This window comes from Thunnus albacares, chromosome 22 (genome assembly GCF_914725855.1).
Source record: "Thunnus albacares chromosome 22, fThuAlb1.1, whole genome shotgun sequence".
In the NCBI taxonomy this organism is placed as follows: Eukaryota; Metazoa; Chordata; class Actinopteri; order Scombriformes; family Scombridae; genus Thunnus; species Thunnus albacares.
The window spans coordinates 19,753,237-19,777,417 of NC_058127.1; the positions used below are offsets into that span (position 1 = coordinate 19,753,237).

The following is a 24,181-nucleotide window of genomic DNA, read 5'->3' on the forward strand; positions in this document are numbered from 1 at the left end:
ATGATTTTTATTTACAAAGAAAGTCAACCAATAGGCAATATGTTAGGGAGAGAATATGTACATGTCTCAGCCTAAACATTTAACTCACTCTTGTTTTATTTAAAAAGGGGCTATGAGGATAAATAAAACACTTTTTTATCTCACTGTAGTCCAATGCTTTAACAGTTCGTGCATTCTGCTCTATTTCAGCTGGTAGCTGAACTGGTTCTTTTGTTATTATAGTCAGTAGTGAACACTGAACACTGATTTAGCTGGAAACTTGATCTGGCTCAAGACAAATTGTTACGGCATTAGACATACAGTCTTGTGGGGCTGTTTTGTTCATGTACAGCAGAGCATTCAATGTTTTCATTCACTACAGTGATGATACAGCTCACCGTAGTTAATTACATGGCAGACATTGTGGGGTAAGAGGGTTTCATTATAATTACAAATAAATGAGAAACTTAGATGTAAATCAATCACTGTGCCTCACTATGAACAATATACAAAAACATTTCAACTCTTTACAAAGTGCTGTTTACTGTTCTTCAAACAGATGAGTGAGTGTAATATCATCAGTGAGAAGGAAGCTTAAAACTCTCAGTGATTTTCTTGAACCTGCATGATGCATAGTTCCTCCCCATATTCACTATCAAAGAACAAATAAAGCTTCACCCTGGTAAGTGATAAAATAAATGAATATGCTTTGTTTTAGGAGCACTAGTCAGTGTTGCCTCTGGTCAGTCTCGTCAGTACTACTTTGTGAACACATCACTGAACTGGACTGAAGCACAGAGCTTCTGCAGACAGGTCTACACTGACCTGGCCACCATAGAAAACACAGCTGACGTCAGTGCTGTTAACAGCATCACATCAAACTACACAGGCAAGTTCTCAATACTGGAATCAAGTACTGTACTGTACATTAACCATGCAATCATCTTGGTAAACTTGCCACAAATAAAGGCAATTATAAAATATTATTTGTAATGTTAAAAAAATGATAAATAGAGGAGACACAACATTCAGAACATATCAACTGATCAAAGTCTATTCAGTAAAATAATTTATGTTTTAAGTTATTTCTCACTATACTGTATATTGCAGTTGTTTCATAGAATGAAAATCTTTTTGAACAGGCAAGGCTTGGATCGGTCTCTATGATGACTTGGTGAACAGCTGGAGATGGTCCCTGAGTAACAGCAGCTTCTACGGTGAAGGAGAGACAGAGTTTAGAAGCTGGTATACTAATCAACCCAACGGTCGTGATGGGAAAGAACACTGTGTGGAATCTTTTGAATCCTCTGGCAAATGGCAAGACAGGCTATGCAGCGAGACAAAATTCTTTGTGTGCTACAACGGTGGGTTTTCTAATCAAGTTAGAATTAACAAAGGTCCAAATAGATCTTCTATATGGCATTTGGCATGGAGTAGACATGAGCAATATTTTATCCCCCTTAATCCAGATCATCAGATCTTGCTACTTTTTCTTTCACTGACACTTCATGCATACATTGCAGCAATATGAGTATTTCCTACAAGTTCATCCTGACTTTTTTTTTTACAATTTATCTCCATCTGTATATAACCAGGTATAGTAAATGGCACTCCATCCTTTGTTATGGTCACCACAAGTTTAAATTGGACCGAAGCTCAGAGATTCTGCAGGGAGAATTATGTGGATCTAGCCAGGTACAGTATGTCCTAATGAAGACTCTGAGACAAAGTGCACTGCTGACCCAACTACTTAATTTTTGATCTCTTTTGTTAATGAAATCAGGCTTATCTCATAAAAATTCAATTACATCACCAAACACTGCCAAGGTGACCACAAGTCCTTAAAGTTTTCTACTTTTAATCAGTCAATTATATTGTCCATTTGGTTGAACAGATTAGCAAATATTTAAAATAACTACATAAGGCTCTATGATATATTCTCAAACAATTACTGACAATCTGTTGCAGTGTGCAGTGGACTCTTTTTTTGTATGTATGTCTGTCATGTTTTACCTCTTCAGTTATGCTCAATTTTGATATGCATATGCTACTGTTTCTCTTACAGTATAAGAAACCAGACAGAAAATGACATCATCACAAACCTGACGGGTGGGAACACTGTGTGGATTGGTCTTTACCGGGAAAAATTGTGGTCTGATGGGAGCACCTCTCTGTTTCGACATTGGGCCAGCTCGCAGCCCAACTCTCGCGCACACGAGTGTATCACCACATCGTTTAGCGACTCAGGACAGTGGTCAGATGATGAGTGTGCCTCCAGTTTTCCATTCATCTGTTACAAAACAAGTAATGCATCTTGAATCCTGCTCCCACATTTAGTTTCATTGTTGTAATAAGGCAGCTTACGATATATTGTCAAACAATCATTCCTAAACTAACACTGCAAATCTGTTTGTCTAATCAAATTTACATGTAAAGAAGACAGTTTAACTTAGATTTGTGAATTTGTGTACATGGACAAGTCTGTCTAAAAAAAGGGAAGAAAAATAGAAACGGGAAGGTTCTGTATTTTTACAGTTCTGATGTACAGCATAAATGAGGCTAATTCATCAGGCAATAATACAATACACATAAGCCTGTGGAAATCTCCACCTTGTTATATTGATAGCACAATATTTAAGAAGATAATGAAAGGACTTTGTTGTCTATGAGACGAATGCTTGCCATCAATAAAATGTTGTTAACAGGCACAAAACCTTAATCAAGTCATATAAAATGAATACTCTCATTTCAGAATACATTTTTCTGAACAAAAGAAAACACGAAAAGTTACTGTAGAAGAGATTGACTGTCCACTGTCTACACATACAGTAATTTCAAATAGAAACTGTATTATTGTTAACATTAATAACAAATATTAGTACATAATGTTAGCATGGCTTACTTAAATGTGTCTCAACAGTATTATACTGTTTGATGTAAGAAGGCATGCTGTAGATTACCTACAGTAACAAAAGTAAATTCATCAACTGATTTATAAGTGGCGATTGATTGTCATTGAGAATAGTGATTATGACATTGATATAACAGATCATGATGTACTATAGGTCAATATATGTGTTACAATACATATATTAAAAAGCTGATGGATTAGCAAATATGAAAAAAAAAACATTTATACCATTTCATGTCATCTCTGTCTTGTATGTTGTCCTCTTTGTCTCAATTCCACCCAATGCAGAAATCTTCAGATTGATAACACAAAATGAAACCAGCATTACTCTGGAATGGAATAATGCGAACATCACCGACGACGTGATTTTCCAGGTTGATGGTACAGAGATAAACATCACTGCACCAGATGGAGATGGAGCAGTAACTCACACAGTCTCATCTCTCACTGCTGGAACTAAATACACTTTCACTCTCTTCTCTGTGTTTGAGAACATCAGAAGCAGTGGAGTGACCATTACTGCAGTCACTGGTGAGATATTTCACACATTTACTGTATAATATATTATTTTAATTTATCTATTTTGAATCAGGCATAACACAGTTGTTCTGTCAATTACTTGACATACTATATGACAACCTGATAGATAATAAAAGATGTATTCAGATGTATGAATGGTTACCTAACTGTTCATGGATTAGCTTGAATTGTGGTGGCAGCGACAACCTAGTCAATGCCAGTTAGTAGCAGCCATAACTGTTAGCAACTGTAAACAGCAAGTATGAACAGCAAACACTTAGCAGCAACAACATCATGTAATGAACCACATGTAGAACCTGGTGTGATAGGACGGTTAGTAGTATTTATCAGCAGTAATAGTAAAAGGAAGCAACACATTAATAGAGTGACATTTATATTTACAGCTCTTTTGAATGGAATGAAACACTTGTTTGCAGGCAGTTCTTTCTCAATGAAATAAATTTCTACTCCTTTTCTTTTGCAGCTCCTCCAAACACAAACAGTTTGACATCAACAGGACAAGATGAGACCAGCATCACTCTGCAGTGGAATAAAGTGAACAACAATGTCAGCTTTATTCTACTGTTTAATGGTACAGAGATAAACATCACTGCACCCGATGGAGATGGAGCAGTAACTTACACAGTCTCATCTCTCACTGCTGGAACTAAATACACATTCACTCTCTTCTCTGTGTTTGAGAACATCAGAAGCAGTGGAGTAAACATTACTGCAGTCACTGGTGAGATATATAATTTCATGAATGTTCAATTAAGCAATTGAGCAGGTCTTCACGCCCTCAAAATAAGATGCACAGTATTATGCTGTATATACTTTTTTTTTCTAAATAACATAATCTATTGAAGCCCTGAGAGGCAAGTGAGAAAAACAATTCTGGTGATCCATTTTCTAAGTCTAATCTAAATAGTTTTCTCTCCTATGTTTATGACTTAAGAACAGGTGAAAAAAAGAGTTTTGCCTGGTGATTTTTTTTTCTTTTTAGGATCATTTTTCTAAGTGTTTCTTGTTGTAATACTCATTTCAGCCACAAGAGGCTGAATTGCACCACTACCCCATGTTCTAAGTGGGACTAAAGGCATTCATGTTTTCTTCCAGGTGACAAAAGAAAGACATGACAGTAATGTTGCATAACTTGTTAACACACAATATACTGTAGTTAACTTCTGTTCAGAGAGTGTTGAGAAATTAAAACTCATTCAGAAGAAAACATGAATGCTTTTAGTCCAATTTTGAACATTGGGTAGTGGTGCACTTCAACCTCTTGTAACTAAACAGAAAAGTTTTTTTCACCTGTTCTTCCATCATAAACAAAGGAGAGACACAAATTTAGATCATATTTTGAAAATGGATCACCAGATTTTTTTTTCTCACTTTCCTATCAGGGCTTCTGCATAATCCACAATATATAGAGTATCAAGTCTCTAAGGGGAAAATATATTAAAAAATTTTTGCAAACCAACCAATGTTAAAAATGTGTTGAATGATCTTTTTCTCAGCTCCTGCGAACACAAAAAGCTTCAGATCAACAGGACAAGATGAGACCAGCATCACTCTGCAGTGGAATAAAGTGAACAACAATGTCAGCTTTATTCTCCAGTTTAATGGTACAGAGATAAACATCACTGCACCAGATGGAGATGGAGCAGTAACTCACACAGTCTCATCTCTCACTGCTGGAACTAAATACACATTCACTCTCTTCTCTGTGTTTGAGAACGTCAGAAGCAGTGGAGTAAACATCACTGCAGTCACTGGTGAGATATTTCAAATATTTACAATATAATATATGATTATGATTTTGATTATAATATATGATTATGATTTATCTATTTTGAACCAAGCATAACGCAATTGTTCTGTGTCAATTAATTTACGTACTATATGACAACCTGACACATAATAAAAGATGTATTCAGATGTATGAATGGTTACCTAACTGTTCATGGATTAGCTTGAATTGTGGTGGCAGCGACAACCTAGTCAATGCCACTTAGTAGCAGCCATAACTGTTAGCAACTGTAAACAGCAAGTATGAACAACAAACACTTAGCAGCAACAACATCATGTAATGAACCACATGTAGAACCTGGTGTGATAGGACGGTTAGTAGTATTTATCAGCAGTAATACTAAAAGGAAGCAACACATTAATAGAGTGACATTTATATTTACAGCTCTTTTGAATGGAATGAAACACTTGTTTGAAAGGCAGTTCTTCCTCGATGAAATAAATTTCTACTCCTTTTCTTTTGCAGCTCCTCCAAACACAAACAGTTTGACACCAACAGGACAAGATGAGACCAGCATCACTCTGCAGTGGAATAAAGTGAACAACAATGTCAGCTTTATTCTCCAGTTTAATGGTACAGAGATAAACATCACTGCACCAGATGGAGATGGAGCAGTAACTCACACAGTCTCATCTCTCACTGCTGGAACTAAATACACATTCACTCTCTTCTCTGTGTTTGAGAACATCAGAAGCAGTGGAGTAAACATTACTGCAGTCACTGGTGAGATATTTCACATATTTACAATATAATATATGATTATGATTTATCTATTTTGAACCAAGCATAACGCAGTTGTTCTGTGTCAATTCATTTACATAATATATGACAACCTGACACATAATAAAAGATGTATTCAGATGTATGAATGGTTACCTAACTGTTCATGGATTAGCTTGAATTGTGGTGGCAGCGACAACCTAGTCAATGCCACTTAGTAGCAGCCATAACTGTTAGCAACTGTAAACAGCAAATATGAACAGCAAACACTTAGCAGCAACAATATCATGTAATGAACCACATGTAGAACCTGGTGTGATAGGACGGTTAGTAGTATTTATCAGCAGTAATAGTAAAAGGAAGCAACACATTAATAGAGTGACATTTATATTTATAGCTCTTTTGAATGGAATGAAACACTTGTTTGCAGGCAGTTCTTTCTCAATGAAATAAATTTCTACTCCTTTTCTTTTGCAGCTCCTCCAAACACAAACAGTTTGACATCAACAGGACAAGATGAGACCAGCATCACTCTGCAGTGGAATAAAGTGAACAACAATGTCAGTTTTATTCTCCAGTTTAATGGTACAGAGATAAACATCAGTGCACCAGACAGAGATGGAGCAGTAACTCACACAGTCTCATCTCTAACTGCTGGAACTAAATACACATTCACTCTCTTCTCTGTGTTTGAGAACATCAGAAGCAGTGGAGTAAACATCACTGCAGTCACTGGTGAGATATTTCACTTTATTTCTATATACTATATCACCTTAACAAGTCACCATCTGCTTTTCAGTCCACCAGTGTGAAACTAAGACATATCTACTCAGTGTGAAATTCCTCCGACCTGTGATTTTTTATTTATTGTTGATTACATCTCTGTTGTCAAATATAATGGAATGGATTAGACTATAATATGTGAATCCTGAATAAAGAGACATAATTGTTAATAATGCAAACAATGCATTCACTTGTTAGTTTTCTTGTATACAGCATAAGTTTTTGTTCATGTAGGGATGCAAAATGGAGCATCTTTAACAGCCAGAGGAAACATTTACACTTTTTACAAACAGTCCTTTGTTAATAAATTTTCTTTCTTCTCTTCTTCTGTCTCAGCTCCTACAAATGCACAAGCCTTCAGATCAACAGGACAAGATGAGACCAGCATCACTCTGCAGTGGAATAAAGTGAACAACAATGTCAGCTTTATTCTCCAGTTTAATGGTACAGAGATAAACATCACTGCACCAGATGGAGATGGAGCAGTAACTCACACAGTGTCATCTCTAACTGCTGGAACTAAATACACATTCACTCTCTTCTCTGTGTTTGAGAACATCAGAAGCAGTGGAGTAAACATTACTGCAGTCACTGGTAAGATATTTCACATATTTATAATAGAATATATGATTTTGATTTTGATTATAATATATGATTATGATTTATCTATTTTGAATCAAGCATAACGCAATTGTTCTGTGTCAATTAATTTACGTACTATATGACAACCTGACACATAATAAAAGATGTATTCAGATGTATGAATGGTTACCTAACTGTTCATGGATTAGCTTGAATTTTGGTGGCAGCGACAACCTAGTCAATGCCACTTAGTAGCAGCCATAAGTGTTAGCAACTGTAAACAGCAAGTATGAACAGCAAACACTTAGCAGCAACAATATCATGTAATGAACCACATGTAGAACCTGGTGTGATAGGACGGTTAGTAGTATTTATCAGCAGTAATAGTAAAAGGAAGCAACACATTAATAGAGTGACATTTATATTTATAGCTCTTTTGAATGGAATGAAACACTTGTTTGCAGGCAGTTCTTTCTCAATGAAATAAATTTCTACTCCTTTTCTTTTGCAGCTCCTCCAAACACAAACAGTTTGACATCAACAGGACAAGATGAGACCAGCATCACTCTGCAGTGGAATAAAGTGAACAACAATGTCAGCTTTATTCTACTGTTTAATGGTACAGAGATAAACATCACTGCACCCGATGGAGATGGAGCAGTAACTCACACAGTCTCATCTCTCACTGCTGGAACTAAATACACATTCACTCTCTTCTCTGTGTTTGAGAACATCAGAAGCAGTGGAGTAAACATCACTGCAGTCACTGGTGAGATATTTCACTTCATTTCTATACACTGTATCACTTTAACAAGTCATCATCTGCTTTTCAGTCCACCAGTGTGAAACTAAGACATACCTATTCAGTATAAAACTACTCTGAGGTTGTGATTTCTTGATTACACCTCTGTTGTCAAATATAGTGGATTAGACCCTAAAATGTGAAAACTGGATAAAAAAAAAAACTTCATTATTAGTAATGCAAACAGTTTTTTCACCTGTTACTTTTTTCATAGACAGCAATCGTTTTTATTCATGTAGGGATGCAAAATGGGCCGTCTTTAACAGCCAGAGTGAACATTTACATTTTTTATAAACAGTCCTTTGTTAATACATTTTCTTACTTGTCTTTTTCTGTCTCAGCTCCTCCAAACACAGGAAGCTTCAGATCAACAGGACAAGATGAGACCAGCATCACTCTGCAGTGGAATAAAGTGAACAACAATGTCAGCTTTATTCTCCAGTTTAATGGTACAAAGATAAACATCACTGCACCAGATGGAGATGGAGCAGTAACTCACACAGTCTCATCTCTAACTGCTGGAACTAAATACACATTCACTCTCTTCTCTGTGTTTGAGAACGTCAGAAGCAGTGGAGTAAACATTACTGCAGTCACTGGTGAGATATTTCACTTTATTTCTATATACTATATCACCTTAACAAGTCATCATCTGCTTTTCAGTCCACCAATGTGAAACTAAGACATATCTACTCAGTGTAAAATTCCTCCGACTCTGTGATTTTTTATTTATTGTTGATTACATCTCTGTTGTCAAATATAATTGAATGGATTTGACTATAATATGTGAATCCTGAATAAAGAAACATAATTGTTAAGAATGCAAACAATGCATTCACTTGTTAGTTTTCTTGTATACAGCATAAGTTTTTATTCATGTAGGGATGCAAAATGGAGCATCTTTAACAGCCAGAGGAAACATTTACACTTTTTACAAACAGTCCTTTGTTAATACATTTTCTTTCTTCTCTTCTTCTGTCTCAGCTCCTCCAAACACAGGAAGCTTCAGATCAACAGGACAAGATGAGACCAGCATCACTCTGCAGTGGAATAAAGTGAACAACAATGTCAGCTTTATTCTCCAGTTTAATGGTACAGAGATAAACATCACTGCACCAGATGGAGATGGAGCAGTAACTCACACAGTCTCATCACTCACTGCTGGAACTAAATACACATTCACTCTCTTCTCTGTGTTTGAGAACATCAGAAGCAGTGGAGTAAACATCACTGCAGTCACTGGTGAGATATTTCACTTCATTTCTATATACTGTATCACCTTAACAAGTCATCGTCTGCTTTTCAGTCCACCAGTGTGAAACTAAGACATATCTACTCAGTATAAAACTACTCTGACATTGTGATTTTTATTTATTGTTGATTACACCTCTGTTGTCAGATATAGTGGAATGGATTAGACCCTAAAATGTGAAAACTGGATGAAAAAAACTTCATTATTAGTAATGCAAACAGTTTTTTCACCTGTTACTTTTTTCATAGACAGCAATCATTTTTATTCATGTAGGGATGCAAAATGGGCCGTCTTTAACAGCCAGAGTGAACATTTACATTTTTTATAAACAGTCCTTTGTTAATACATTTTCTTACTTGTCTTTTTCTGTCTCAGCTCCTCCAAACACAGGAAGCTTCAGATCAACAGGACAAGATGAGACCAGCATCACTCTGCAGTGGAATAAAGTGAACAACAATGTCAGCTTTATTCTCCAGTTTAATGGTACAGAGATAAACATCACTGCACCAGATGGAGATGGAGCAGTAACTCACACAGTCTCATCTCTAACTGCTGGAACTAAATACACATTCACTCTCTTCTCTGTGTTTGAGAACATCAGAAGCAGTGGAGTAAACATTACTGCAGTCACTGGTAAGATATTTCACATATTTATAATAGAATATATGATTTTGATTTTGATTATAATATATGATTATGATTTATCTATTTTGAATCAAGCATAACACAATTGTTCTGTGTCAATTAATTTACGTACTATATGACAACCTGACACATAATAAAAGATGTATTCAGATGTATGAATGGTTACCTAACTGTTCATGGATTAGCTTGAATTGTGGTGGCAGCGACAACCTAGTCAATGCCACTTAGTAGCAGCCATAACTGTTAGCAACTGTAAACAGCAAATATGAACAGCAAACACTTAGCAGCAACAATATCATGTAATGAACCACATGTAGAACCTGGTGTGATAGGACGGTTAGTAGTATTTATCAGCAGTAATAGTAAAAGGAAGCAACACATTAATAGAGTGACATTTATATTTACAGCTCTTTTGAATGGAATGAAACACTTGTTTGCAGGCAGTTCTTTCTCAATGAAATAAATTTCTACTCCTTTTCTTTTGCAGCTCCTCCAAACACAAACAGTTTGACATCAACAGGTCAAGATGAAACCAGCATCACTCTGCAGTGGAATAAAGTGAACAACAATGTCAGTTTTATTCTCCAGTTTAATGGTACAGAGATAAACATCACTGCACCAGATGGAGATGGAGCAGTAACTCACACAGTCTCATCTCTCACTGCTGGAACTAAATACACATTCACTCTCTTCTCTGTGTTTGAGAACATCAGAAGCAGTGGAGTAAACATCACTGCAGTCACTGGTGAGATATTTCACTTTATTTCTATATACTATATCACCTTAACAAGTCACCATCTGCTTTTCAGTCCACCAGTGTGAAACTAAGACATATCTACTCAGTGTGAAATTCCTCCGACCTGTGATTTTTTATTTATTGTTGATTACATCTCTGTTGTCAAATATAATTGAATGGATTTGACTATAATATGTGAATCCTGAATATAGAGACATAATTGTTAATAATGCAAACAATGCATTCACTTGTTAGGTTTCTTTAAACACAATAAGTTTTTATTCATATAGGGATGCAAAATGGAGCATCTTTAACAGCCAGAGGAAACATTTACACTTTTTACAGACAGTCCTTTGTTAATACATTTTCTTTCTTCTCTTTTTCTGTCTCAGCTCCTCCAAACACAAACAGTTTGATATCAACAGGACAAGATGAGACCAGCATCACTCTGCAGTGGAATAAAGTGAACAACAATGTCAGCTTTATTCTCCAGTTTAATGGTACAGAGATAAACATCACTGCACCAGATGGAGATGGAGCAGTAACTCACACAGTCTCATCTCTCACTGCTGGAACTAAATACACATTCACTCTCTTCTCTGTGTTTGAGAACATCAGAAGCAGTGGAGTAAACATCACTGCAGTCACTGGTGAGATATTTCACTTCATTTCTATACACTGTATCACCTTAACAAGTCATCATCTGCTTTTCAGTCCACCATTGTGAAGCTAAGACATACCTATTCAGTATAAAACTACTCTGACATTGTGATTTTTATTTATTGTTGATTACATCTCTGTTGTCAAATATAATTGAATGGATTAGACTATGAAGTGTGAATCCTGGATACAGACACATAATTGTTAATAATGCAAACAATGCATTCACTTGTTAGTTTTCTTTAAACACAATAAGTTTTTATTCATATAGGGATGCAAAATGGAGCATCTTTAACAGCCAGAGGAAACATTTACACTTTTTACAGACAGTCCTTTGTTAATACATTTTCTTTCTTCTCTTTTTCTGTCTCAGCTCCTCCAAACACAAACAGTTTGATATCAACAGGACAAGATGAGACCAGCATCACTCTGCAGTGGAATAAAGTGAACAACAATGTCAGCTTTATTCTACTGTTTGATGGTACAGAGATAAACATCACTGCACCAGATGGAGATGGAGCAGTAACTCACACAGTCTCATCTCTCACTGCTGGAACTAAATACACATTCACTCTCTTCTCTGTGTTTGAGAACATCAGAAGCAGTGGAGTAAACATTACTGCAGTCACTGGTGAGATATTTCACGTATTTACAATATAATATATTATTTTAATTTATCTGTTTTGAATCAGGCATAACACAGTTGTTCTGTGTCAATTACTTTACATACTATATGACAACCTGACACATAATAAAAGATGTATTCAGATGTATTAATGGTTACCTAACTGTTCATGGATTAGCTTGAATTGTGGTGGCAGCAACAAGCTAGTCAATGCCACTTAGTAGCAGCCATAACTGTTAGCAACTGTAAATGCAAATATGAACAGCAAACACTTAGCAGCAACAACATTATGTAATGAACCACATGTAGAACCTGGTGTGATAGGACGGTTAGTAGTATTGATCAGCAGTAATAGTAAAAGGAAGCAACACATTAATAGAGTGACATTTATATTTACAGCTCTTTTGAATGGAATGAAACACTTGTTTGCAGGCAGTTCTTTCTCAATGAAATACATTTCTACTCCTTTTCTTTTGCAGCTCCTCCAAACACAAACAGTTTGACATCAACAGGACAAGATGAGACCAGCATCACTCTGCAGTGGAATAAAGTGAACAACAATGTCAGCTTTATTCTCCAGTTTAATGATACAGAGATAAACATCACTGCACCAGATGGAGATGGAGCAGTAACTCACACAGTCTCATCTCTCACTGCTGGAACTAAATACACATTCACTCTCTTCTCTGTGTTTGAGAACATCAGAAGCAGTGGAGTAAACATTACTGCAGTCACTGGTAAGATATTTCACATATTTATAATAGAATATATGATTTTGATTTTGATTATAATATATGATTATGATTTATCTATTTTGAATCAAGCATAACGCAATTGTTCTGTGTCAATTAATTTACGTACTATATGACAACCTGACACATAATAAAAGATGTATTCAGATGTATGAATGGTTACCTAACTGTTCATGGATTAGCTTGAATTGTGGTGGCAGCGACAACCTAGTCAATGCCACTTAGTAGCAGCCATAACTGTTAGCAACTGTAAACAGCAAGTATGAACAACAAACACTTAGCAGCAACAATATCATGTAATGAACCACATGTAGAACCTGGTGTGATAGGACGGTTAGTAGTATTTATCAGCAGTAATACTAAAAGGAAGCAACACATTAATAGAGTGACATTTATATTTACAGCTCTTTTGAATGGAATGAAACACTTGTTTGCAGGCAGTTCTTTCTCAATGAAATACATTTCTACTCCTTTTCTGTTGCAGCTCCTCCAAACACAAACAGTTTGATATCAACAGGACAAGATGAGACCAGCATCACTCTGCAGTGGAATAAAGTGAACAACAATGTCAGCTTTATTCTCCAGTTTAATGGTACAGAGATAAATATCACTGCACCAGATGGAGATGGAGCAGTAACTCACACAGTCTCATCTCTCACTGCTGGAACTAAATACACATTCACTCTCTTCTCTGTGTTTGAGAACGTCAGAAGCAGTGGAGTAAACATCACTGCAGTCACTGGTGAGATATTTCACTTTATTTCTATATACTATATCACCTTAACAAGTCACCATCTGCTTTTCAGTCCACCAGTGTGAAACTAAGACATATCTACTCAGTGTGAAATTCCTCCGACCTGTGATTTTTTATTTATTGTTGATTACATCTCTGTTGTCAAATATAATTGAATGGATTAGACTATAAAGTGTGAATCCTGAATAAAGAGACATAATTGTTAAGAATGCAAACAATGCATTCACTTGTTAGTTTTCTTGTATACAGCATAAGTTTTTATTCATGTAGGGATGCAAAATGGGCCGTCTTTAACAGCCAGAGTGAACATTTACATTTTTTATAGACAGTCCTTTGTTAATACATTTTCTTACTTGTCTTTTTCTGTCTCAGCTCCTCCAAACACAGGAAGCTTCAGATCAACAGGACAAGATGAGACCAGCATCACTCTGCAGTGGAATAAAGTGAACAACAATGTCAGCTTTATTCTCCAGTTTAATGGTACAGAGATAAACATCACTGCACCAGATGGAGATGGAGCAGTAACTCACACAGTCTCATCTCTCACTGCTGGAACTAAATACACATTCACTCTCTTCTCTGTGTTTGAGAACATCAGAAGCAGTGGAGTAAACATCACTGCAGTCACTGGTGAGATATTTCACTTTATTTCTATATACTATATCACCTTAACAAGTCACCGTCTGCTTTTCAGTCCACCAGTGTGAAACTAAGACATATCTACTCAATGTGAAATTCCTCTGACCTGTGATTTTTTATTTATTGTTGATTACATCTCTGTTGTCAAATATAATTGAATGGATTAGACTATAAAGTGTGAATCCTGGATACAGACACATAATTGTTAATAATGCAAACAATGCATTCACTTGTTAGTTTTCTTTAAACAGCATAAATTTTTATTCATATAGGGATGCAAAATGGAGCATCTTTTACAACCAGAGGAAACATTTACACTTTTTACAGACAGTCCTTTGTTAATACATTTTCTTTCTTCTCTTTTTCTGTCTCAGCTCCTCCAAACACAAACAGTTTGATATCAAAAGGACAAGATGAGACCAGCATCACTCTGCAGTGGAATAAAGTGAACAACAATGTCAGCTTTATTCTCCAGTTTAATGGTACAGAGATAAATATCACTGCACCAGATGGAGATGGAGCAGTAACTCACACAGTCTCATCTCTCACTGCTGGAACTAAATACACATTCACTCTCTTCTCTGTGTTTGAGAACGTCAGAAGCAGTGGAGTAAACATCACTGCAGTCACTGGTGAGATATTTCACTTTATTTCTATATACTATATCACCTTAACAAGTCACCATCTGCTTTTCAGTCCACCAATGTGAAACTAAGACATATCTACTCAGTGTGAAATTCCTCCGACCTGTGATTTTTTATTTATTGTTGATTACATCTCTGTTGTCAAATATAATTGAATGGATTTGACTATAATATGTGAATCCTGAATAAAGAGACATAATTGTTAAGAATGCAAACAATGCATTCACTTGTTAGTTTTCTTGTATACAGCATAAGTTTTTATTCATGTAGGGATGCAAAATGGGCCGTCTTTAACAGCCAGAGTGAACATTTACATTTTTTATAGACAGTCCTTTGTTAATACATTTTCTTACTTGTCTTTTTCTGTCTCAGCTCCTCCAAACACAGGAAGCTTCAGATCAACAGGACAAGATGAGACCAGCATCACTCTGCAGTGGAATAAAGTGAACAACAATGTCAGCTTTATTCTCCAGTTTAATGGTACAGAGATAAACATCACTGCACCAGATGGAGATGGAGCAGTAACTCACACAGTCTCATCTCTCACTGCTGGAACTAAATACACATTCACTCTCTTCTCTGTGTTTGAGAACATCAGAAGCAGTGGAGTAAACATTACTGCAGTCACTGGTGAGATATTTCACTTTATTTCTATATACTATATCACCTTAACAAGTCACCGTCTGCTTTTCAGTCCACCAGTGTGAAACTAAGACATATCTACTCAATGTGAAATTCCTCTGACCTGTGATTTTTTATTTATTGTTGATTACATCTCTGTTGTCAAATATAATTGAATGGATTAGACTATAAAGTGTGAATCCTGGATACAGACACATAATTGTTAATAATGCAAACAATGCATTCACTTGTTAGTTTTCTTTAAACAGCATAAATTTTTATTCATATAGGGATGCAAAATGGAGCATCTTTTACAACCAGAGGAAACATTTACACTTTTTACAGACAGTCCTTTGTTAATACATTTTCTTTCTTCTCTTTTTCTGTCTCAGCTCCTCCAAACACAAACAGTTTGATATCAAAAGGACAAGATGAGACCAGCATCACTCTGCAGTGGAATAAAGTGAACAACAATGTCAGCTTTATTCTCCAGTTTAATGGTACAGAGATAAACATCACTGCACCAGATGGAGATGGAGCAGTAACTCACACAGTCTCATCTCTCACTGCTGGAACTAAATACACATTCACTCTCTTCTCTGTGTTTGAGAACATCAGAAGCAGTGGAGTAAACATTACTGCAGTCACTGGTGAGAAATATCAAATTAACTATATAATATATTATTTTAATTTATCTGTTTTGAACCAGGCATAACACAGTTGTTCTGTTTAATTAATTTACATACTATATTACAACCTGATAGATAATAAAATATGTATTCAGATGTATGAATGGTTACCTAACTGTTCATGGATTAGCTTGAATTGTGGTGGCAGCGACAACCTAGTCAATGCCACTTAGTAGCAGCCATAACTGTTAGCAACTGTAAACAGCAAATATGAACAACAGGCATTTAGCAGCAACAATATCATGAAATGAACTTCATGTACCAGTCAGTTCTTTCTTAGTGAAATCAATCCCTGCTTCTTTTCACTTGTAGCTCCTCCAAACACAAAAAGCTTCAGATCAACAGGTCAAAATGAGACCAGCATCACTCTGCAGTGGAATAAAGTGAACAACAATGTCAGCTTTATTCTCCAGTTTAATGGTACAGAGATAAACATCACTGCACCAGATGGAGATGGAGCAGTAACTCACACAGTCTCATCTCTCACTGCTGGAACTAAATACACATTCACTCTCTTCTCTGTGTTTGAGAACGTCAGAAGCAGTGGAGTAAACATTACTGCAGTCACTGGTGAGATATTTCACTTCACTGATGTGTGTTTAACCAGGCACAACACTGTTTCTCTCTCTTAGCAGTGTACACAGGACAATATACAGGACTAGGTGATGAAATACATGTTTAAATTAGTACCGGATCACCAAAATAGTTAATAACTAATGGTATATGAGCTTAGTTGCAATGTAGTGGTAGCCACTACCTAGTGAGTGCAAGTAAGCACCCGGAAACCCAATTAGCATCAGCAGTAGCCAAACTGAACAAATTGTGGGTGAAAGCTGACGCATTCTATCACAATATGGGCAGCTATCAGTCAGTTAACATTACCAGCAGCAGTAGTAGCTGTTTCTTTGTTAGATTTAAGAATCCTCATTCATACACTTAAGAACTGCCCTTCAGTTTCACGTTGCATTTTTCCCTTCCATGTTTCTTGTTTTGTTTTGTTTTGTTTTATCTTTGCACCGTTCAAGGACAATTTAAATGACACACTGAACATCACCTCACCTTTTCTCGTCATTATTTTTTCCTCTCTTTTTGTGTTAAGTAAAAAACATATGTAATTTAGCTTACATTTAAATGAAATTCTAGAAAAATGTATACATCACATTTATTTAATATAATATATTTGACATTATTGTAACAAAATATTAATTCCTGTGTATCTAATTTTCTTTCCATGTGAACAACCACTGTCTTGCCAAAAATGACTTTGACTACAACAGAAGGGCCTCGTAAGTATACGCATTTGTTACATTCATTACATGGGCCTGAGCTTTTGTTTTTAGTGCCCAATTGATAATTGTATTTTCATCAGATTTATATTATGATTGATTTCCCAATCACAACTGTATTGTTTTTATCCTTTATATTTATATTTATATTTATAATTGTACTTCTTGTTAACCATTCATTGTGTGAATCTCCTTTTAATTGCAGCTAAAAAAATAAACTAAGCTACTTGTGTTTATAAAGCCATGAATTCATACTTAATATACATTTATTTAAATGGATAAAATTTCAACATGATTTATAAAATATAAAACAACAACAGTAAGTTTCATAAATGTTGAAATCATAATTGTTGTTTTAATGTATGTTATGACACTTAAATGTAGTTTTTTTAAAAAGTGCTATAATACAAATTATACTCATCGGTGATAATAACTAATAGTATACGATTATGTGTAGTATTTAATTATTGTGATACAGGCACAATATTTTTGGTCAACATATTTTAACTGGTGTTGAATACTCATTAATGTAATAGATTATCCATTTATATTATAATGTGTATTATTTCATGTAACATATTTTACATTTATGTCAACAGGGTATGTTGTTGGATTGAAGATCAGATTGAACTCATATGTTCAGCTCTCAGACTCAGACATGCAGAGTGTGTTGGAGGAGGTGAGAATTAACTGCTGTTTCAATTCAGTCTCTGTCGACATCATGACAAGTTTCTTCTCACTTTTAATTCAAATAATCTACAAATTATTGCGTTCAGTATTAACATTTGTTTTTTGTTTGTTGCGTGTGTATGCGTGTGTGTGTGTATCTTTTTTTTAATCAAGTTCTTCCGACGATACGGATTGTCGCCACAGTCCCTGAAGATTCAATCTGTCAAGACATGAGATGTGGACAGACAGGTTGAAGTAGGAAGGGAGGATGGATCTGTTTTAACAAGTCATTTAATCTTTTTGTCACATTTTGAATTGTTTTCCTTGAAGCAAATGAAAAAAATACCTGATGATTTTTTCATCTTCCAGTGAAATGTAGTTGAATTGTAGTCACCTATTTGGAGACTTTTTTAAATGTAAGACATGGCGTTTCCCAAATCCATCTAATTCTATACACTATAAGCTACATATATACTAATCCTTATGGTGTACTATTCTAGCTGCTGCAACAAAAATCAACATACTTTACAGACAAAAAAATATACAATATGTGCATCAAACTGCAACTTTGGAATGTCACTGCTGATAAAACTGTGTTCCTTACAATTTTATACTTTTTGTTTTGTTTTCCACATTTTGGAGCACCATTCACTTTTTTTCAAAATTAACCAGCCGTGAGTATCACTTTGGATTGTAGGACAATAGTGTACACCAGCAACACACTCAAAAAAAATCAAGTGTATTTAGCATGCATACTGTCTGGTTTGAGTATCCTTCATGTTGTCACACACAACATACTCAAAACCTGCTTAGTGTGTGTTGTATGGATTTGGAACATGCCATGATGGTTGGCAGTCAAGACAAGTTCAAAAAGGTCTATGAGTTTTTATTTTGTTATTTTGTTTCAATGTGAAATTTTGGAAAAGAAACTTTAAAAACTTACAGCACTTCCACTTACAATTCAGATCAATTGTAAGTATATGTGTGAGCCCTGCTACTGTTAAAGCTGTATCAAGTGCATAAAGTGAAGTTGTGGAAAGTTCTTCCAAAACCAAAAAGCAAAAAAAACTTATAGCTGTGTGAAATTTTGTTTGTCAGTGTAAAGATATTATTGATACAGTATTGTGATAATGTGTGTGTAAATATAAACAGTAATAATATAAAATAAATAAATAAAGAGCCTTTGAATCTTGGCAAATACATGGTGAAGTGATGAATGTGACTGTGTTTTATTCAAGTGCTTCCTTTCAGTTGCTCAATGCAATACAAAGACAATATGATTATATAATGAAATACAAAGATACACCACACAATACACACCCAGTAATGCACTTGATCTAGACTTTACTCCTCCCACTCTGGAACCACATGGTGGTTGGGAAAAAAAAGTCCCAGAGGGAGGGTTAATAATGAAATGTGAAGGAGTTTGTCTTCACAACCACACTGCCAGTGTTTGCTTTTCCTACTTCAAAGGTCAAGTTTCCCATTGAGCAACAAGGTAAGACCGAGACAAAAACAATGGTGTTTCAGCACCTTGATTAAACAAATAGAATAATTTCTGTGATGTTTCTGCTTCGGATTTTAAGGAGTGCATTCAGTTCATGTTTTAAGCTGAATTTACAGGGCGAGTTTCACATTACAGAGTCTGAGTCACGTGACCATGCAGCTGGACTTTGATCACTGGGCAGCTTGAATTGTTGAAAAATTATAAGGAAGTTCAAATGTGTCTTTCTTTATAAATGTACATAAACAGTGAATGCAATCACGATAATGGAGACAGAGTTTGTGAATCAAAACACATTTATTCTGTGACTGAGAATTCAGATTCACTATTTTCTAATTCCTATTCAGTTAACATTGATTTTCTTTCTTTAATTATCAGGTCATGGCTTCTTCCAGCACTCTCTTGTCAGAGATGCAGTTTCAGTGTTGCATCTGTCAGGATGTTTTTTCTGAGCCGGTCTCAATCCCCTGTGGTCACAGCTTCTGCTTCACCTGCATCACATCATACTGGGACCACAGCCTTTCCATCAGCTGTCCAAAATGTCAGACGGTCTTCGAGGGCCGCCCAGAGCTTTGTGAAAACTCTTTTGCCAAGGAGATGTCTGAGCAGATCCGAGCAAGAAAGCAAAACGGCACGACATCAGTGCCAGTAAAATCTATACATTGTGATGTGTGTGTTGGGAAGCAAACAAAAGCCCTGAAGTCCTGCCTTGTGTGTCTGACTTCATACTGTGAGAGTCACCTGGAGCCTCACCTGAGAGTTGCAACCTTGAAGATTCACAAACTGATAGAACCTGTGGCCTTGCTGGAGAACCGGATGTGTAAAAAGCACCAACGGCTCCTGGAGCTGTTCTGCAGGAGTGACCAGAGGTATGTGTGTGTCCTGTGCACCGAGACCGACCACCGCTGTCACGACATCGTCCCAGTAGAGCGAGAGAGTCAACAGAGGAAGGTGATGTCCTGAACTCCTTTTCATCATCATTGTACCATCACCCCATCCCCGGCATCAAGGCATGCTCTGGCAGCCTTGATGCCATCATGTAAACCTAACCTCTAAATTAAGATTTTGACTTTTGATTCCAGTTTGGGTTTTCATTCCTGTTCTTATCTTCAGGCTCAGATGAAAAGGACCGAGGCTCACGTTCAGCAGATGATCCAGGAAAGACTGCAGAAAGTGGAGGAAATTGAACATTCTGTGGAGCTCAGCAAAGTGAGTTGACATAAGAATTGGATGGTTACTGCAGGAAAATTGTGCCATTGTAGCAGCATTTTACACAGCCTATGTATGAGAATGTAAGAAAAGAGGCTGAACACTTTCCACACAGGAAAAACTGAAAAAAAAAAATGAATAAAATGAATTGTTAGTATGCATAAAGTAGTAGAAAATGTATTGGTACTACTACAGTAATTGACCAAAAATATATAAATATATATATTAATATGCCATTATTCTGTTTTGAATCTATAAGTATTTACTATATTAACTCATATTGCATTTTCAAGTGTCAAACTCTGCACGTACATCATTCATTTCACATATAGTGAAGCTCAAACATTCAACTGAAGTAACAGTAAACAAAACACATTTATGAGTGATGGAGGGATTTGAATTATCAACATTTTGTTCTTTATTCAATGTCTTCAGGAGAACTCAAAGAGAGACATAATGGAAAGCATGAAGATCTTCTCCGCTCTGTTTCGTTCCCTGGAGAGAACTCAGGCTGAACTTGAGGAGACGATCCAGAGGAAGCAGGCAGCAGCAGAGCAGAGAGCGGAGAGGCTCATCACAGAGCTGCAGCTGGAAATCACTGAGCTGGAGAGGAGAAGAAGTGAGATGGAGCAGCTTTCTCACACTGACGACCACCTCCATCTTCTGCAGGTCAGGAGTTGTGTCACAGCAATATGGACAGAGGAACAGTCAGAGAAATTGTCATCCTTAGCATGAAAAAAAAATACTTGAAAGTACTACACTCAACCTCATGTAAATTTTCAGTCATAGAGGAAGAAATCAGTGATTTAATTCTGAAAACCTACATTTCCATTCTTGTTTTCTTGCCATCTATTGTTCTTTTTTTCTCCTGCTTCTTATTCACTCGTATTCTTCCTGTCTCATCTCATCTCATCGTGTCTGTTCTCTTCTCTTATTTAAAGTCATTTTTCTCTTATTCAACTATTTATGTCAGAGGTTTCCAGCTCTGAGTTCTGCTTCAACCACTAAGGCCTGCTCTGACATCATCGTCCATTCAGACACGTGTTTGGGAACTGCAAGGAGAGCACTGGCCAACATTGAGCAGCAGCTGCAATCAGCATTGAAAAAGCTTTCCATGCAAGGTCAACTTCTAAAATTATTGTTTATCAACATCACCATATTATATGATAAAACAACTATATCACATTCAATCACTGAATTAATCCATGATTCTATTTTGGCTCATTTTGGATCATATGTTCTTACAGAGCAAGAAAAGATGCAGCAGTATGCAGGTACAGTTTGACTTTAAAACAACATCGATGTTATTTCTCATTAAAATCAAAACATACCTATATAGACTCCACTGCATGCTGCATTAGCAGGTAAACAAAATAACACAATGATGTTAACATCCCATGGAAAAGAAGAGAATTATGATTCTTCTGATTAATTTATTGAATATTTGCTTGACCTTACTGCAGTTGAAAATTAGCTGGCTGGTGTACACTGTCACATTTACATAAATGCTGAATAACATGCATTGTCCTTTGTCCAACAAATGAACTGAAACCATAAAAGAGGTGTGGCAATCAGCAACTCTTCATAGCAAAATGAGACAACCGACCAAAGTCCAAAGATCCTAAACCATTCATACACAAATTGCAGACCCACATCTGTAACAGCATTAGCAATTGTCATTTAGTTAACTTTTAATCGGCTGTTTGTTTGATTTTTTCTGTACACAAACATGTTTTCCAGTTTCAAGACAAATTTAATAGTAAGTAATCTGAGGGGGAAACATTATAATGAAGTTAAACTAACATAATAACTGTGTCCATTTATTAGTTGATGTTCATCTGGACCCCAGGACAGCCAACCCGTGGCTAGTCCTGTCTGATGGTGGCAGAAAAGTCTGGGATGGAGATGTTGAACAGAACGTGGTGGACCTGCCTGAACGTTTTGACACGGCACCATGTGTGCTGGCCACCAGGGTAAATAAAGATTTGTATTTATCCTAGTAAGGATATCCTGTCTCTCTTTCAGTGTCTTAACAATGAACAGTGACCTTAACCTCTCTTGCTACACAGGGTTTCACCACAGGGAGGCACTACTGGGAGGTGGACGTGGGAGACAAGACAGCGTGGGACCTGGGTGTGGCCAGAGAGTCAGTCAACAGGAAGGGTTTGGTCACACTGAGCCCAGAGAACGGTTATTGGACTATTTGTTTGAGGAAAGGCAGTGAGTACCGGGCATGTGTGGGACAGGCAGAGCTGCTGTGTCTCTCTCAGGGGCCACAAGTTATTGGGGTGTTTTTGGATTACGAAGACAGGACGGTGTCCTTCTACAATGCAGAAGACAAATCACACATCTATTCCTTCCCACAGTTCCAATTCACTGAGGCCATGTTTCCCTTTTTTAACCCAGAAATGAGCGACAGCGGCAGCAACACATCACCACTCATCATCCGCCCTGTCAGTGGAGGTGATTTAGATGATATTACAATATGATGTGAAATGTCTCGTCATTGTCAGATTTGTATCTCATGGTATTTTGTTTTTTATCAGGTACACTGCGTGAAACTGTTTACTGTGTTGACATGAAAACATTTTTAACAGTACACTGTCTGTAAACTGAATGAATCAGTTATGATTATAAAGTAGACATGATCATCAAAAGCACAACTTTTTTTCTAATAAAATATCTAAATATGATTTGGAACTTCAGTAGCAAGAACTGGTTTGGTTTATTCTGCCAACAATCATCACAGAAGTATGAATCACAGATACGTAATTATGGAGTGAAACTGTATATAGTGTAAGTTATACTCAAATTTTGTCATTTCAAACACTTGTGCTCTTGCTTCACAAATTTCAAACACCGTCCTCTGAAATGCACAGATACAAGTGGTGTTATTCTGTATTTTGAAAAATTAAATTCTTCATCACTATTTGATAGTTGATTATTGGCCTCCCTCCTTTAAAGGACCAGTGTGTAGGATTTAGTGGCATCTAGCAGTGAGGTTGCAGATTGCAACCAACTGAATACCCCTCCCTATCCCCTTCCTCTTCCAATTGTGTAGGAGAATCTACCATGGCTTGGAAAGTCGCAAAAAACGTGAAAGGTCCTCTCTAGAGCCAGTGTTTGGTTTGTCCATTCTGGGCTACTGTAGAAACATGGCTGTGCAACATGGTGGCCTCTGTGGTAGAGGACCCGCTCCCTATATAGATATAAAGGGCCCATTCTAAGCTAGCGAAAACACAACAATTCTTATTTTCAGGTGATTATACACTAAGGAAAACATACTTACGAATATTATATTCCATTTCTACCATGTCTGTTCTGCTAGATGCCACTAAATTCTACACACTGCTCCTTTAATTAACTTCAAACTGCTGCATATATCATACC

At 36.4% G+C, this 24,181-nt stretch overlaps 2 protein-coding genes and 1 long non-coding RNA gene across 3 annotated transcripts; 2 read left to right on the plus strand and 1 right to left on the minus strand.

Annotated features, from left to right (window-relative positions):
- The first annotated feature begins 1,123 nt into the window (after nucleotides 1-1,123).
- LOC122974497 (tenascin-like) lies at nucleotides 1,124-16,149 on the plus strand. The gene is made up of 21 exons (XM_044342535.1): nucleotides 1,124-1,343; nucleotides 1,575-1,674; nucleotides 2,045-2,283; nucleotides 3,179-3,421; nucleotides 3,894-4,151; nucleotides 4,927-5,184; nucleotides 5,685-5,942; nucleotides 6,417-6,674; nucleotides 7,059-7,316; nucleotides 7,816-8,073; nucleotides 8,448-8,705; nucleotides 9,091-9,348; nucleotides 9,734-9,991; nucleotides 11,132-11,389; nucleotides 11,773-12,030; nucleotides 12,504-12,761; nucleotides 13,261-13,518; nucleotides 13,903-14,160; nucleotides 15,186-15,443; nucleotides 15,827-15,975; nucleotides 16,144-16,149. Exons 2-21 carry the CDS (start codon nucleotides 1,604-1,606, stop codon nucleotides 16,147-16,149), a joined length of 4,578 nt encoding a protein of 1,525 aa, XP_044198470.1. The 5' UTR covers nucleotides 1,124-1,343; nucleotides 1,575-1,603.
- A 1,984-nt stretch (nucleotides 16,150-18,133) lies between these two features.
- On the minus strand, nucleotides 18,134-19,255 carry LOC122973735. Its single transcript, XR_006400119.1, has 2 exons — nucleotides 18,646-19,255; nucleotides 18,134-18,558 (listed from the first exon to the last, which is right to left on the minus strand). It is a non-coding gene; the product is annotated as an uncharacterized LOC122973735 (long non-coding RNA).
- Nucleotides 19,256-19,489: 234 nt separating this feature from the next.
- Nucleotides 19,490-23,676, plus strand: LOC122973732 (E3 ubiquitin-protein ligase TRIM39-like). The gene is made up of 8 exons (XM_044341463.1): nucleotides 19,490-19,576; nucleotides 19,961-20,533; nucleotides 20,696-20,791; nucleotides 21,227-21,460; nucleotides 21,765-21,912; nucleotides 22,039-22,065; nucleotides 22,619-22,764; nucleotides 22,861-23,676. The coding sequence occupies exons 2-8, from the start codon at nucleotides 19,964-19,966 to the stop codon at nucleotides 23,278-23,280; spliced, it is 1,641 nt and encodes a 546-aa protein (XP_044197398.1). The 5' UTR covers nucleotides 19,490-19,576; nucleotides 19,961-19,963; the 3' UTR covers nucleotides 23,281-23,676.
- Nucleotides 23,677-24,181: the final 505 nt, after the last annotated feature.

What these genes read in the sequence shown, in the direction of transcription:
- LOC122974497 (XM_044342535.1), top strand. Translation starts at nt 1,604, where the DNA reads ATGGTCACCACAAGTTTAAATTGGACCGAAGCTCAGAGATTCTGCAGG. An exon ending in AAACATTACTGCAGTCACTG is followed by an intron (nt 5,943 to 6,416) that starts GTGAGATATTTC and finishes TTTCTTTTGCAG; the next exon opens with CTCCTCCAAACACAAACAGT. An exon ending in AAACATTACTGCAGTCACTG is followed by an intron (nt 12,031 to 12,503) that starts GTGAGATATTTC and finishes TTTCTTTTGCAG; the next exon opens with CTCCTCCAAACACAAACAGT.
- LOC122973732 (XM_044341463.1), top strand. Translation starts at nt 19,964, where the DNA reads ATGGCTTCTTCCAGCACTCTCTTGTCAGAGATGCAGTTTCAGTGTTGC. An exon ending in GAAAAAGCTTTCCATGCAAG is followed by an intron (nt 21,913 to 22,038) that starts GTCAACTTCTAA and finishes ATGTTCTTACAG; the next exon opens with AGCAAGAAAAGATGCAGCAG. An exon ending in CATGTGTGCTGGCCACCAGG is followed by an intron (nt 22,765 to 22,860) that starts GTAAATAAAGAT and finishes CTTGCTACACAG; the next exon opens with GGTTTCACCACAGGGAGGCA.